Source organism: Hemitrygon akajei, chromosome 18 (genome assembly GCF_048418815.1).
Source record: "Hemitrygon akajei chromosome 18, sHemAka1.3, whole genome shotgun sequence".
Lineage (NCBI taxonomy): Eukaryota > Metazoa > Chordata > Chondrichthyes > Myliobatiformes > Dasyatidae > Hemitrygon > Hemitrygon akajei.
The window spans coordinates 12,032,213-12,044,565 of record NC_133141.1 but is presented as its reverse complement, the minus strand read 5'-3'; the positions used below and the strand labels follow the sequence as shown (position 1 = coordinate 12,044,565).

General features: G+C 39.2%; 1 protein-coding gene across 5 annotated transcripts in view; it reads right to left on the bottom strand.

The window, feature by feature from the left end:
* The window catches only part of cdc27 (cell division cycle 27), a 129,237-nt gene that overhangs the window by 95,422 nt on the left and 21,462 nt on the right, over positions 1-12,353 (bottom strand). For all 5 annotated transcript variants that reach the window (XR_012102004.1, XM_073070818.1, XM_073070816.1 and 2 more), the window contains exons 3-6: positions 10,153-10,300; positions 6,651-6,776; positions 5,399-5,496; positions 5,157-5,314 (exon numbers count right to left, since the gene is read on the bottom strand). Coding sequence is in view for 4 of the 5 variants with exons in the window: in XM_073070818.1 (XP_072926919.1) it covers positions 5,157-5,314; positions 5,399-5,496; positions 6,651-6,776; positions 10,153-10,300 (530 nt within the window). In the remaining variant the exon portion in view is untranslated. The remainder of the gene's footprint in view (positions 1-5,156; positions 5,315-5,398; positions 5,497-6,650; positions 6,777-10,152; positions 10,301-12,353) is intronic.

The following is a 12,353-nucleotide window of genomic DNA, read 5'->3' as shown; positions in this document are numbered from 1 at the left end:
TTCTGGCAGGTTTTTAATCCATGATCTCTCTGTATTTGGCAGCGCTCATCTTCCCATCAAAAATCCTGACCAGGTTTCCAGTCCCTACTGCTGAAAAGCATCCCCATAGCATGATGCTACCTCCTCCAAAGGTAGTCATAGCCAAAGGGTGGTAGTGGGGACGAGCTCCCACTGCTAAACAAATGCTCTTCATGATGTGCGTCTCAAACAGTCTCTAACAACCAAGTCCAACTCCTGGCCTTCATGTGTGGCATAGTTCTTATGCCCAGCGGAGCTGTTCTCACTGACAGAAGGGACAAAGGTAGGTCACTGGCACCTTAAAACCAGTTGCTCCGGGAAGATGGGGCTCATTAACCATGGATGGTAGCTCACCTAGGAGAAGGAAAACTCCGATTTCAAACCTCTGCTGCCTTGCAGCTATACCCACTCACGGGAAAGGCTTTGGGAGTAAACCCCGAGGAAAAATCCAGAGTCAGAGTCCCGAAGGCGGCTGACTGCTGTACCCAGCACCGGCACGGCAACTCCTGCGATGCTGCTGGTACCAAACTGTATCGACTTCTGTCGTTCCTTTGGACCTATCATCAGGATGGAGAGGGCGGCCCCACTGCATGGGCAACAGATGGATCTCCATATCAACTCTGCCCTGGACAGGCCACTCCCCAGTGACTACCAGAGGCGCAGTACCCATGGTCGACCACAACTGACGGGACACACACACACACCCCACCCCCCACCATACATTATAGTAAGGATGGTGTTACTTGGCCTATGTGATGCATTAGGTTTATGCCACATGTACCATTTAGTGTTGAGGCTAAATATTCCACTTTAGTCTCATCCGACCACAAGACCTTCTTCCACATCTTTACAGTATCTTCTAAGTGATGTTTACAAAGTCTTTACAGGCAAGGATGTACTTTTGTTTTTAGCTAGGGCTTCTTCCTTGCCACTCTTCCATAAATACCCTTTTTGTGCAAGGCCTTAGAGATTGTGTAGCCATGAACTTTATCTCCAGTTGAAACCACTGACTTCTGTATCTCACTCAGAGTGACTGTTGGCGTCACAGTAGCCTCTCTTACAGGTGCTATTCTTCTCCAGAGATTAAGTTTAGAGCAGGGATTCCCAACCTATTTTACACTATGGGCCAATGCTATCAAACGAGGGGCCCGTGGATCAGGGTTTAGAGGGACCTAGGCATTGTGGCTGTGGTTTCATATTTTTCCACTTTTATTTAGTTAACAAGTGATTGCACAGAGGCATGTTCAGTGCCTTTGAGATGGCCTTGCACCCATCCCCAGAGTAGTGCTTATCTACTATCATTTCATTGGTTTGTCTCAAATCCTCTTTTGTCTTCATTTTGGTTTGGTCTGTTGAAAATCTTCCATACTGTTAGATCTGACAGAGAGGAGGGGATATTTATTCTTAGGAATTCATTGAAAACAGGTGATCTTCCAATTTTCTACATCAAATTGAGTGAGCTGGTTAGGTAATATACAGTACATTGCATCTGATGAAAATTAGTGTGGGTAATTACAAATTGCCTCAAGTTTGGTTTTAATTTTTAGCAAATTGTTGACCAGTTTTGAAACTTTTCTTTTGATTTGACATGACGTAATGTTTTGTAGATCAACTCAAAATCCTACTTCAATACATTTTAAATTTAGAATATGAGACAGTAAAATGTGAAAATAGTTGTGTGGTCTGAATACTTCTACAAGGCACTGGATACAGAGACAAGTTTAATTCCTAGCAAGGTAGCAGTGGAATCAACCCGGAATTTGGGGAAAAATACAACTAATGAATAAGTACAACCAGAAAGGAACTGAAATCTGCCATGCTGGCCTCTATTTACCTCCATACCCAAAGCAGTTAACTTCTCAAGGAGTCTTAAATAACCAAGATATTTTACTATTCCATTGCATTTCATTGAGACAAAAAGAATTAAATCCAATCTTTGGAAGTAGTACCAAATGTTGTAAAGGCACAAAATGTTTTCCAGTTATGTACTTTAATGTCCATACCACAAAGTACCTTTGCAGTGTGATGGGACTGATCGGCCCTAACAGCAAGACAGCATTTGATCAAGTGAGAATCCAGGAGTCCAGGTAAAATTTTACTCAATGGGTATCAGGGGGAGATAACAATTCCACAGTTCGAGTCACACCTCTCAAAGAAATATGCCTGTAGTTATGAGAGATCAATCATCAGTCTCAGGATTTCACTGCAGGAATTGTTCAGCATACTGTCCTTGGCTCAAGGATCTTCTGTTGGTTCATCAACTGCCTTACTTCTACCCCCAGGTCACAGGCAGAGATGTTTGCTCTTTGTATAACAACATTTGATTTACTTCACACCTCCCCAGCAAATGAAGGCGCCTATACCTACAAGCAGCAAAACTAGAGAATATACTGCTATGGACTGATAAATGGTAACAAGTGGCACATGGTCAAACATAACCATCTTCAAAATAAGAGAGACTAACCACCTCCCCAAGACATGCTGTTAAATTTCAAATACCCCACCAGCTACTTCCTGGAAGTCACTAATCACCCAAATTTCAACCACACCAGCTACATACATATTATGGCTACAAAAGTAGACCAGGCTCAGCCAAATGATTTTTAAAAGACACTGATCAGAAGTATAATGGACTTGCCCCATTTGCCTGGGTGAGCCCAGTTCCAGCAACTCTCAAGCTTTACACAATTCAGAATAAACCAGCCTAAAGATTCTCCAACCAGTACCCTAAAAATATTTCTACCACCAGCTTACAGTGGCTGTAGTATGTACCATTTTCAAAAAAAACATTCCAGTTACTTACCTACATTACTCCAAATGCACGTTCTAAAGCCATGATCTCTACCAGCAAGATATATTTGGGAATGTTAAGAACATTGGAACACCATCACTTGCAGGCTCCCCTCCAAGCCACACACAAACTTGAATTAGAAATTTATCAGTGTCTTCACTCTCTTACCACAAAATGTTGCTGAAGAGCCTTTACCAGAAAAACAGCAGCACTCAAGGCCGATTGCCATCACCTTTTCATGGTGAATTTGGGATGGTCAATAAATGCTGCCCTAAGTCAACAATGGCCAAATCCTCAAAAGATTGGGGGGGGGGGGGGGGGAGAGAAGAGAGGAAGAGAAGAGAAACTGAAATCCCCTTTGTGAATCTTGTGTGGGATCTCTCACTGTCTCGACATTCTATTTAGAATATTGTGACTTCTACTGCACACCAGGTTCCAAGCAAGGCATGATACAGCTTTAACACAACTTCTGATCTTCAACTCCATGTTTCCAATCATTAAAAACTAGTGCTTGGTTATTTTTAGTGACTTTGCAAACTCACGTAACTACTTTTATATGTACTCAATCACTGCTTTCCTCCATTCCCAAAAGTCAAAAGGCATTGAAGGCCATGGCGGAATGTAAAGACAAAATTTCATGTCGAGAAGGCATAATTTATTCATTTTGATAAGAATGATTAAAAAACAATTAATACATGCAGAGTAGAAAAAGTCAACTGTAATGTGCAATTTTGCAAAAAAACCCAGAAAGCAATTATAAAAGCATACAGTATCAGTATTTAGTTTACTAGAGTCAGTATAAAAGTGCAAAAAACACGTGTTCCATCAAATCTGAAATATTGATCACAATTTAAGTGTACACAATAGCAAGTAGCAGGAATAAGCCATTTAGCCCTCACACCACCATTCACTGAGATCAAATGACACCCAAGCACCACTTTTCGATACTAATCTAATTTTCCTTCATTGCTCAACATTAAAAACTTAGCAAATGCAATACTAATGTAATATACAAAACTGCATATAGTAAATCACCACAAATGTCAATGTAATGTTCAACCAAGAAGCCTGGCTTAACAATGTTCTTCAAAAGGTTACACAAGATTTGACAATTCATTTCAGAGATCATTGCAAACAACACCAGTACTCTCTCATGATGAAACATTTGACAAGGATATGTGCCAAAGCCTCTGGAATTTTACTTGAAATCATCAAGTCCTAAATTAGATCTGGGAGCATTATTACAGAGTAACACTCTTTTGGAATCTATGACTTCCCAGGCAAGATGAATATCAACCCCCCAGCACATAGGAATATTCTAGAAGATTCACTGCTTGTTGTTTGAACTCGAAAATCAGGATAATTTTGATATTTCCTGCTGACACATGAAGTGGCAATTTTAGTCCATGAAGTCTATGCCAGTTCACAGAACAGTTCCATCACACCATTAATTTTCCCTGCAAACTTTGCTCCCAAAATTCCCATCAATTCTACTACCCACAAACACTGCAGGCATTAATACATTATCCAATTCACCTACCATCCACATATCCCTCAGTATCTGAAAGAAACCTATGTAGTCACAGGGAGTACGTGCCAACTCCACACAAAGTGCTGGAAGTCAAGACTAAATTGTGAAGCAGCAGCTTTACTGGCTTCGTAACTGTGCTACCTGGGATTGCAGCTCAAAGTTTGAGATGACTTTGCTGTTGCTATCTACAGAACTGTTGTATGTAGGGTGGTCTCCAAGAAAGTTGCATTCAGTCATGGATTCAGGACTGACATGATAGACTTTTAACAATCTCAAAGATCAAGAACCCAAGTTGTTATGACTACAATACACACAAAATTCTGGAGGAACTCAGCAGGCCAGACAGCATTTAATGGTAAAAGAGTACAGTCGACATTTCAGGCCAAGACCCTTCAACAAGTCTCAACCTGAAACGTCAACTGTACTCTTTTCGATAGATGCTGCCTGGCTTGCTGAGTTCCTCCAGCATTTTGTGTGTTACTTAGATTTCCAGCATCTGCAGATTTTCTCGTTTGTTTTGACTACACACTGCTTTTTCACCAGCTAATGATCTCTTGATATGTCTTTTTATTTCAAAAAGAAAACTTCAGATAAAAGCAGTTACATTTATGAAGTTTATATTAAAAAAAGCCTGGTGGGCTAAATCAAGTTAGGTCTTCTAAACTGCATCATATTTTAGGACCAGACTATGATTAAAAAACCTCACTAAATTGTGCCATTTACTCACTTGTAACATACATACAGAGGAACATCAAAAATTTCAAAACAGGTGATGAAGTTGCAGCAATTTGGCAGAAATAATTAAATTGAACTCACAATAGTGTCTTGTGGCGTTTCCATCAGGACAGTGTCAGGTTGCCTGTTATGTTGGACACCATGATTCAAAGACAAAGGCATACATAAACTTGGCTGATAACTACTAAAATTCTGGAGAGATGTCAATTTAAATGTCTGATCAGGATCTGGTTTTTCACCTAAAAGGGGAGGGATGGAAACAGTATTTAGCTTCAACTTCTTTTTAAGTAAAACTTTAATAAAAAAAAAAATTATCAGCATACCTATTTCACATAACGATTCGAAAGGGGACCAAAGAAAGGGATTTAGACTAAGGCTTTTTTGGTAACAGTCTGCTCCTTTGGCCATTCGATCTGTTTTACTGCAAGGAAACAAACAATTATGAGTACACAAAAACAGGTCATAAAGATATTATAGCCAAGTTCATTTGTTTTGAATAGATTTTCTTGTTCCAAATTATCACAATTTCAGTCAACACTTGTACCGTGATTAACTGCAGCATCCAGGTTAGATTTGCACAATTCTTACCATTGGAACAGAGGGCGATTTTTGCACACTACACTAAAAGTAGTGAAGTAATCAGGACAAATTCAGCAATAGTGGACTAAGTTTCTATAGCAATTTGCTTTTTGCTCCACATCCCAGCACCTGCCATTTCTTGGGTAAACTTGTATCAGCTTCTTAGATACCAACCCTTTTAACATGTGAACATTTTAAAGTCATCTCATTAGATGTTTTAATAGGCAGTTTACAATACATCATTGATCAATAGAAAATACCCTCTCCCTCACTCATGAGCTAAGGTATACTGTATTCACTGAGTGAAATTCTAGGTTGAGCTTGAATGCATTAAGGCTACTATCATCAAGGCAAATTATCTGAAACTATTGATGCCTCTACCATCAAAATCCTTGGGGGGGGGGGGGGGAATAGATGTCAACACCCATTATGAGAAATATATGTTGGTGGTACCTGCAAATTAGCCTCTTATTTGAATTAACAATTCAGTATTTACCAAGATCCATGACTTTAATTGTTAAAATAATGAACTAAAGTTTAAAACTACAACATGGCTAGTTAATTAAATAACATTTACTTAGTCTTGTCATCAGGTACTTTACCAAGAGCATAAGAATGCAAGAAATTGAAGTGGGCCATTCAACCTCTTGACCCACTCCACTATTTGATGGCCAATCTCAGCATCAGTTTCTTGCACTGTTCCTACATTCTATTCAGATGCATGTCTCAAGCAGAAAAATCAGCACCTTCCCCCCCCCCAAGCTGCAAATTCCCCAGCCGAGCTACAAATGGTCAAATTTGAACACACATCCAGCTTAGCATTTTACAATTTTGACTGCAAATACAGCAAACGTTGTATTATACTATCATAACCTTGCATGATATTACTCGTGAGATTAATGCACCTCTTCTGTAGGACTCTCTGGATTTTTAACCAGTACCTGACTTCAGTATCAAAGCCAGTAAATATTTACAATCTAATACACATGAACTTACCAGTATATATGTCCTAATAAAGACAATGTAAAACAAGCTGAATCTCCAAACTCCGTAATAATATCATCATGGCTTTTCTGTTTGTTCAGTATTCCACCAGCTAAAATCTGTTCTCCCTCTGCTGGTCTAGAGAAATAAGCAGAAGGAATTATTTTCTGGGACCAAAGCTGTCCTTGGATATAAAAAGCAGTTTAAAAATATTTTCTTTATGGATTTCTGATCAGTAGTGACTATTTGACTTCCTACCAGATGAGAAACTAGTCAAGAAACAGCAACCCACTTCGATGAGATCAAGTGATTTCATTTATGACATAGACAAAATAAGCCAACATCTCAGTTCAAGCACAACAAAAACATTCAATCTCCCTCAGTAATTTAGGTTAAAAAATAAAAACATGCTCTGCACTCCCTAGCAGTCTGCCCAGTTCAATAACTAATCCTCTGGTTAGACACACTTTGCGTATATGGGCTCAGTTTAGGAAATGCTATGGTTTCCAGGGGTTTTCCGTTTCTAGCCCTGTCGCACATAATCACCTTTTTTTTACCTACTACGTACGATTCAGCATTCCATGTTTGGTACAGGAAGGGCATTAGACATTTTGAAGATCTCTTCATTGATAATCGCTTCGCTTCTTTTCAGCAGCTCTCCGTTAAGTTCAACCTGCCTAACGCTCACTTTTTCAGATATCTCCAAATCCGACACTTTACTGCTCCTTTAATTCCGAACTTTCCTGAAATGCCTGCGAAAAATGCTATGGACCTATTTCTTTCCATTAATCCACTAGGTAAAGGTTTAATATCAATTATCCGAGATAAACTAGCAGCCTTACGTCAGGCCCCTGTGGATAAAATTAAAATGGCCTGGGAGCAGGATTTAAATATCTCCTTATCCGAGGAGAGCTGGGACTCAGTTCTCAAATCGGTTAACTCAACCTCCCTTTGTGCTCGCCATTGCCTTTTACAGTTTAAGATTGTTCACAGAGCCCATATGTCTAAATCTAAACTATCTCGATTCTACCCTGGCATTAGTCCGCACTGTGATAAATGCAAGAGGGGCGTGGCCTCTCTCATCCATATGTACTGGTTCTGTCCTAGCTTGGAGAAATTCTGGAAAGATGTCTTCACTACATTATCGGGTATTCTGAATCAGCACCTAGAACCTAACCCCTTAATTGCTCTGTTCGGTTTTTGGGGCGAGACAGATTTATGTCTGGGTCCGACCAAATGCCGAATACTATCCTTTGCCTCTCTCCTGGCGAGACGCTTGATCCTCCTTAGATGGAGAGATGTTGCCCCGCCCACTCATGCGCAATGGCTTAACGACATTATGGCCTGCTTGGACCTCGAAAAAAATTCATTATTCAGTTCTTAATTCGGATCTAAAGTTCCATAAGGTCTGGGGACCTTTTATCGAGTACTTTCATAACCTTCCTCCTGACTAGGGTTTTTTTTTCTTCTTTTCGGTCCCTTGCTTTCAGCTCCCTTTTTTTTCTGGTAGTAGGCATTATTATCCTCTGTTGCTAAGTGTATTCACAGTCTGGGAGTTTGACTGTCCGGACTTATACTCTTTATACTGTGTGGTGGTTGGTCTGGAGTTGTTGTTTTTTTCTTGTGTTGTGAGGCTTGGGGACACTAAGCTGACACTAAGCTCACTTGTCTTTAATTTAGGTGCTTTTTTGTTAAATTCTCTTCCTTTGTAGCATATTGCTATTGTATGCTTAATCTTGCACTGTATTAATGCTCCTCATTGGGATTTGGGGTTTTTAATTTTGTAAAATGTTTTGAAAAACTAATAAAAAAAAATTATAAATAAATAAAAACATTAATGATAAACTCACCTTTATTTCAGGAGAATTTCATTTTGATGTTTGGTTCCACGACTAAAACATACTGAATCCAAACTAACAGATCAATCACCTCTACCACACTAAACAAAATTGATATGAACAGCTTCTGCCTGTAACGGTTCAACTACAGAATGACACAAGGTTGAGGACAAAACAAAATTGGAGCAAGAATCATCTAAAGGTAGACAAGCTCCCCATTCCAAGATCATTGAAGTCATCCTTCAAGAACAAAACATAATTACGTTGGTGATTGTACCATCATTAATTATAACATTGACAGGGACAAAAAAAAACCCATCTCCAAGACAATTCAACTTCACAAGCCAGGTCCACATGAAGAAATCAAGACAGCTAGTGAAAGAACCAAATTAAATAGCAAAAGCAACCTGGCACTTAATGTCAGTAAGACGAAAGAGCTGATTGTGGACTTCAGGAAGGGTAAGATGAAGGAACACATACCAATCCTCAGAGGGATCAGAAGTGGAGAGAGTGAGCAGTTTCAAGTTCCTGGGTGTCAAGGTCTCTGAGAATCTAACCTGGTCCCAACATATCAATGTAGTTATAAAGAAGGCAAGACAGCGACTATATGACTGTACTTCATTAGGAGTTTGAAGAGATTTGGCATGTTAACAAATACACTCAAAAACTTCTATATATGTACCGTGGAGAGCATTCTGACAGGCTGCATCACTGTCTGGTATGGGGGGGGGGGGGGGTGCACAGGACCAAAAGAAGCTGCAGAGGATTGTAAATCTGGTCAGCTCCATCTTAGGTACTAGCCAACAAAGTACCCAGGGCATCTTCAGGGAGTGGTGTCTCAGAAAGGCGGTGTCCATTATTAAGGATCTCCAGCACCCAGACATGCACTTTTCTCACTGTTACCATCAGGAAGGAGGTACAGAAGCCTGAAGGCACACACTCAGCGATTCAGGAACAGCTTCTTCTCCTCTGCCATCTGATTCCTAAATGGATATTGAATCTTTGGACACTACCTCACTTTTTTTAAATATACAGTATCTGTTTTTGCATGTTTTTAATCTATTCAATGTATACTGTAATTGATTTACTTATTTATTATATTTATTTTTTTCTCTGCTAGATTATGTATTGCATTGAACTGCTGCTGCTAAGTTAACAAATTTCATATCACATGCCAGCGATGATAAACCTGATTCTGAAAATCTAGTTTCCCCATTAAGCAAACTGACAAAAGGACAAATTAAGTTTTAATATATTTCAACACTTTTGAAAAACATGATATAGAATATTACAGCATAGGAAAAGACACTTCAGCCCATGATGCTGAGATAATGCCAAACTAAAACCAACTCTTCTGCATATACTATGTCCATATCCCATCACTCCCAACATATTCTTATGCCTCTTCAACACCTGATATCTGCCTCCACTCCCACCACATTCCAAGCACCCACCACTCTGTATAAAGACTGCCCAACATATCTCCTCAGAACTTTCTCCCTGTCACCTGAAATGCTTGTTCTCTAATAGTAGAAATTACAAAAGAAACAGGGAACCAAGCAAAAACCTAAGTAATCATTTCCACCTCAACAGAAACAGATTACCAATAATTGGACTGTACATTCACTGCTTTATGAGAAACTGAGGTTATAATCTTCAAACTTCCATTTACTTACTTGCTGATATCCATACAACATCTGGCAAGAAGGTACTTGCACTGAGGAGTAGTACAGCTATGAGTTTTCAAAAGCCGGTAGGCTTTGTATGCTTTCCCTGAGCGATAGTAACAGGTTGCCAAGAGAAATAGAGCTTCTTCAGAACAAACTGCAGAATAAAATGAAAGCATTTTTCATAAACACAATACGTATTTTCTGAAAGCCAAAATAATATTTTACTTGCTGTGAACACCATTTAAAAACCCTAGAAAAGCTTTATGCATTTTCCCTCCCTTAATTCTTACCTGGACAAAGCAAACATGATCGCACTTCATTGCTCGAGGAAGTTCACAGATTAACAACAGAATCACTGGTGTGTCCGATGGTCTGGACAAGGTTCCATTTCATTAAATGAATGGCAATTTGAATTTATGGGTGGGCTCAAAATTGTTTTTCAGAACTAACATTTCCCCAACAATGGGTGGGTTTTAAAAACCATTCATTGCCTTTCAAATTAAAGATTTAGCAGAAAACAAAATAACAATACCAAATGCAACCAACAAAACATAACGGACAACTCAGTTCAATTCAGAAAATATTCTTTCAACCACTGTAATTTAATGATCACTAACAATAAAGCTGGCAGTATTATCAATTAAAATATTCATTATGATGTAATCAAGAATTTCTAAATAGATTAACTCGGAGGATTACAGGTGACCCCCATTTTTCGAAAGTTCACTTTACAATATCTCACTGTTACAAAAGACCTACATTAGTTACATGCTTTCGCAAACAGGCGTTCTTCACTGTTACAAAAAAAAAGCAGCGCGTGCCCCAAGCAGCCAAGCTCCTCCCCCGGAACTGCATTCTAGCCGCCATAGCTTAAACATGTGCTTTATGTTGATTTATTTTGTGCATCTGTTAGCAAGATGAGTTCTAAGGTATCGGAAAAGCCTAAAAGAGCTCACAAGCAGTAAGCTAGACATAATTAAGCGTTTCAATTGTGGTGAACAAAGGACATTGTCCACACATTGAACCATTCGCACTATTTATACACAGAGAGAAAGAATCTTGAAAGCTGCCATTGGTTCTGCTCATAGCAAAGTGGTCTCTCTTAGTTGGCATCCAATAATGGATAAAACTGGAAGTCTGTTGCTTGAGTGGATTGATGGGTGTACAAAGCGTGGTGGTCCATTAAGTTATCTTTTACTTAAGGAGAAATCAGTCAGTAGTTTTAAATAAGCTGAAACAGAAAGCACTGGACAATGGTGATGAAAGTGTTGCGAAAGTAGAATTTAAAGGTAGTCATGGGTGGTTTGATCGGTTTCTGAGGCGAGGGCAGCTTCATAGCTTCAAGTTTACTAGAGAGAGTGCTTCAGCTGATACTGAAGCTGCAGAATAGTTCCCAGCAGAACTGAAGAAAATAATTACAGAAGGTGGTTATTTGTATAAACAAGTGTTTAACTGTGACGAAACTGCAATTTATTGGAAAAAATTGCCGAGCATCCCAACCTCCGACGACTCAGCCTTATACACCATCAGTGTGCTCGCTGCCTTCCCGTTTCCAGTAAGTGAAACTACACTGTACATACATTATTTCTACTTTATATAGGCTGTGTATTTTTGTGTTATTTGATATGATTTTGCAGCTTCATAGCTTAAAGGTTACTGAAGAGACTGCTTCCACTACATAGTGAGATTATACGTAGTGTGATTTTTGCTACGCTACAGTGCTGCAATGATTGCAGAAAAGTATTTCTACTTTATATAGGCTGTGTATTTATTATATCATTCCTGCTTTTACTATACGTTACTGTTATTTTAGGTTTTGTGTTACTTGGCATGATATTGCAGGTTATTTTTTGGGACTGGGAACACTCACAAATTTTTCCCATATAAATAAATGGTAATTGCTTATTCACTTTACAACATTCCAGCTTATGAACCATTCATAGGAACGCTCTACCTTCAGATAGTGGGGGGAACCTGTGCTCAACTGGTATTCCAGAGACTTGAAAAATGTCTGGAGACCATGAAATCGCATCATGCTCATATTTTTACTTACATTCTCCAAGAGTTCTCAAAAACATGGAGAAAAGTTAACATGGTCTGCACTTTCAAAGCAGAAATGTGACCAACTGAAGTAAAGCCAGGACCTTGTTTGGTCATGTATTTTGATTCTATAGGTATCAAACTATCACACTCCTGCCCCACCTGAT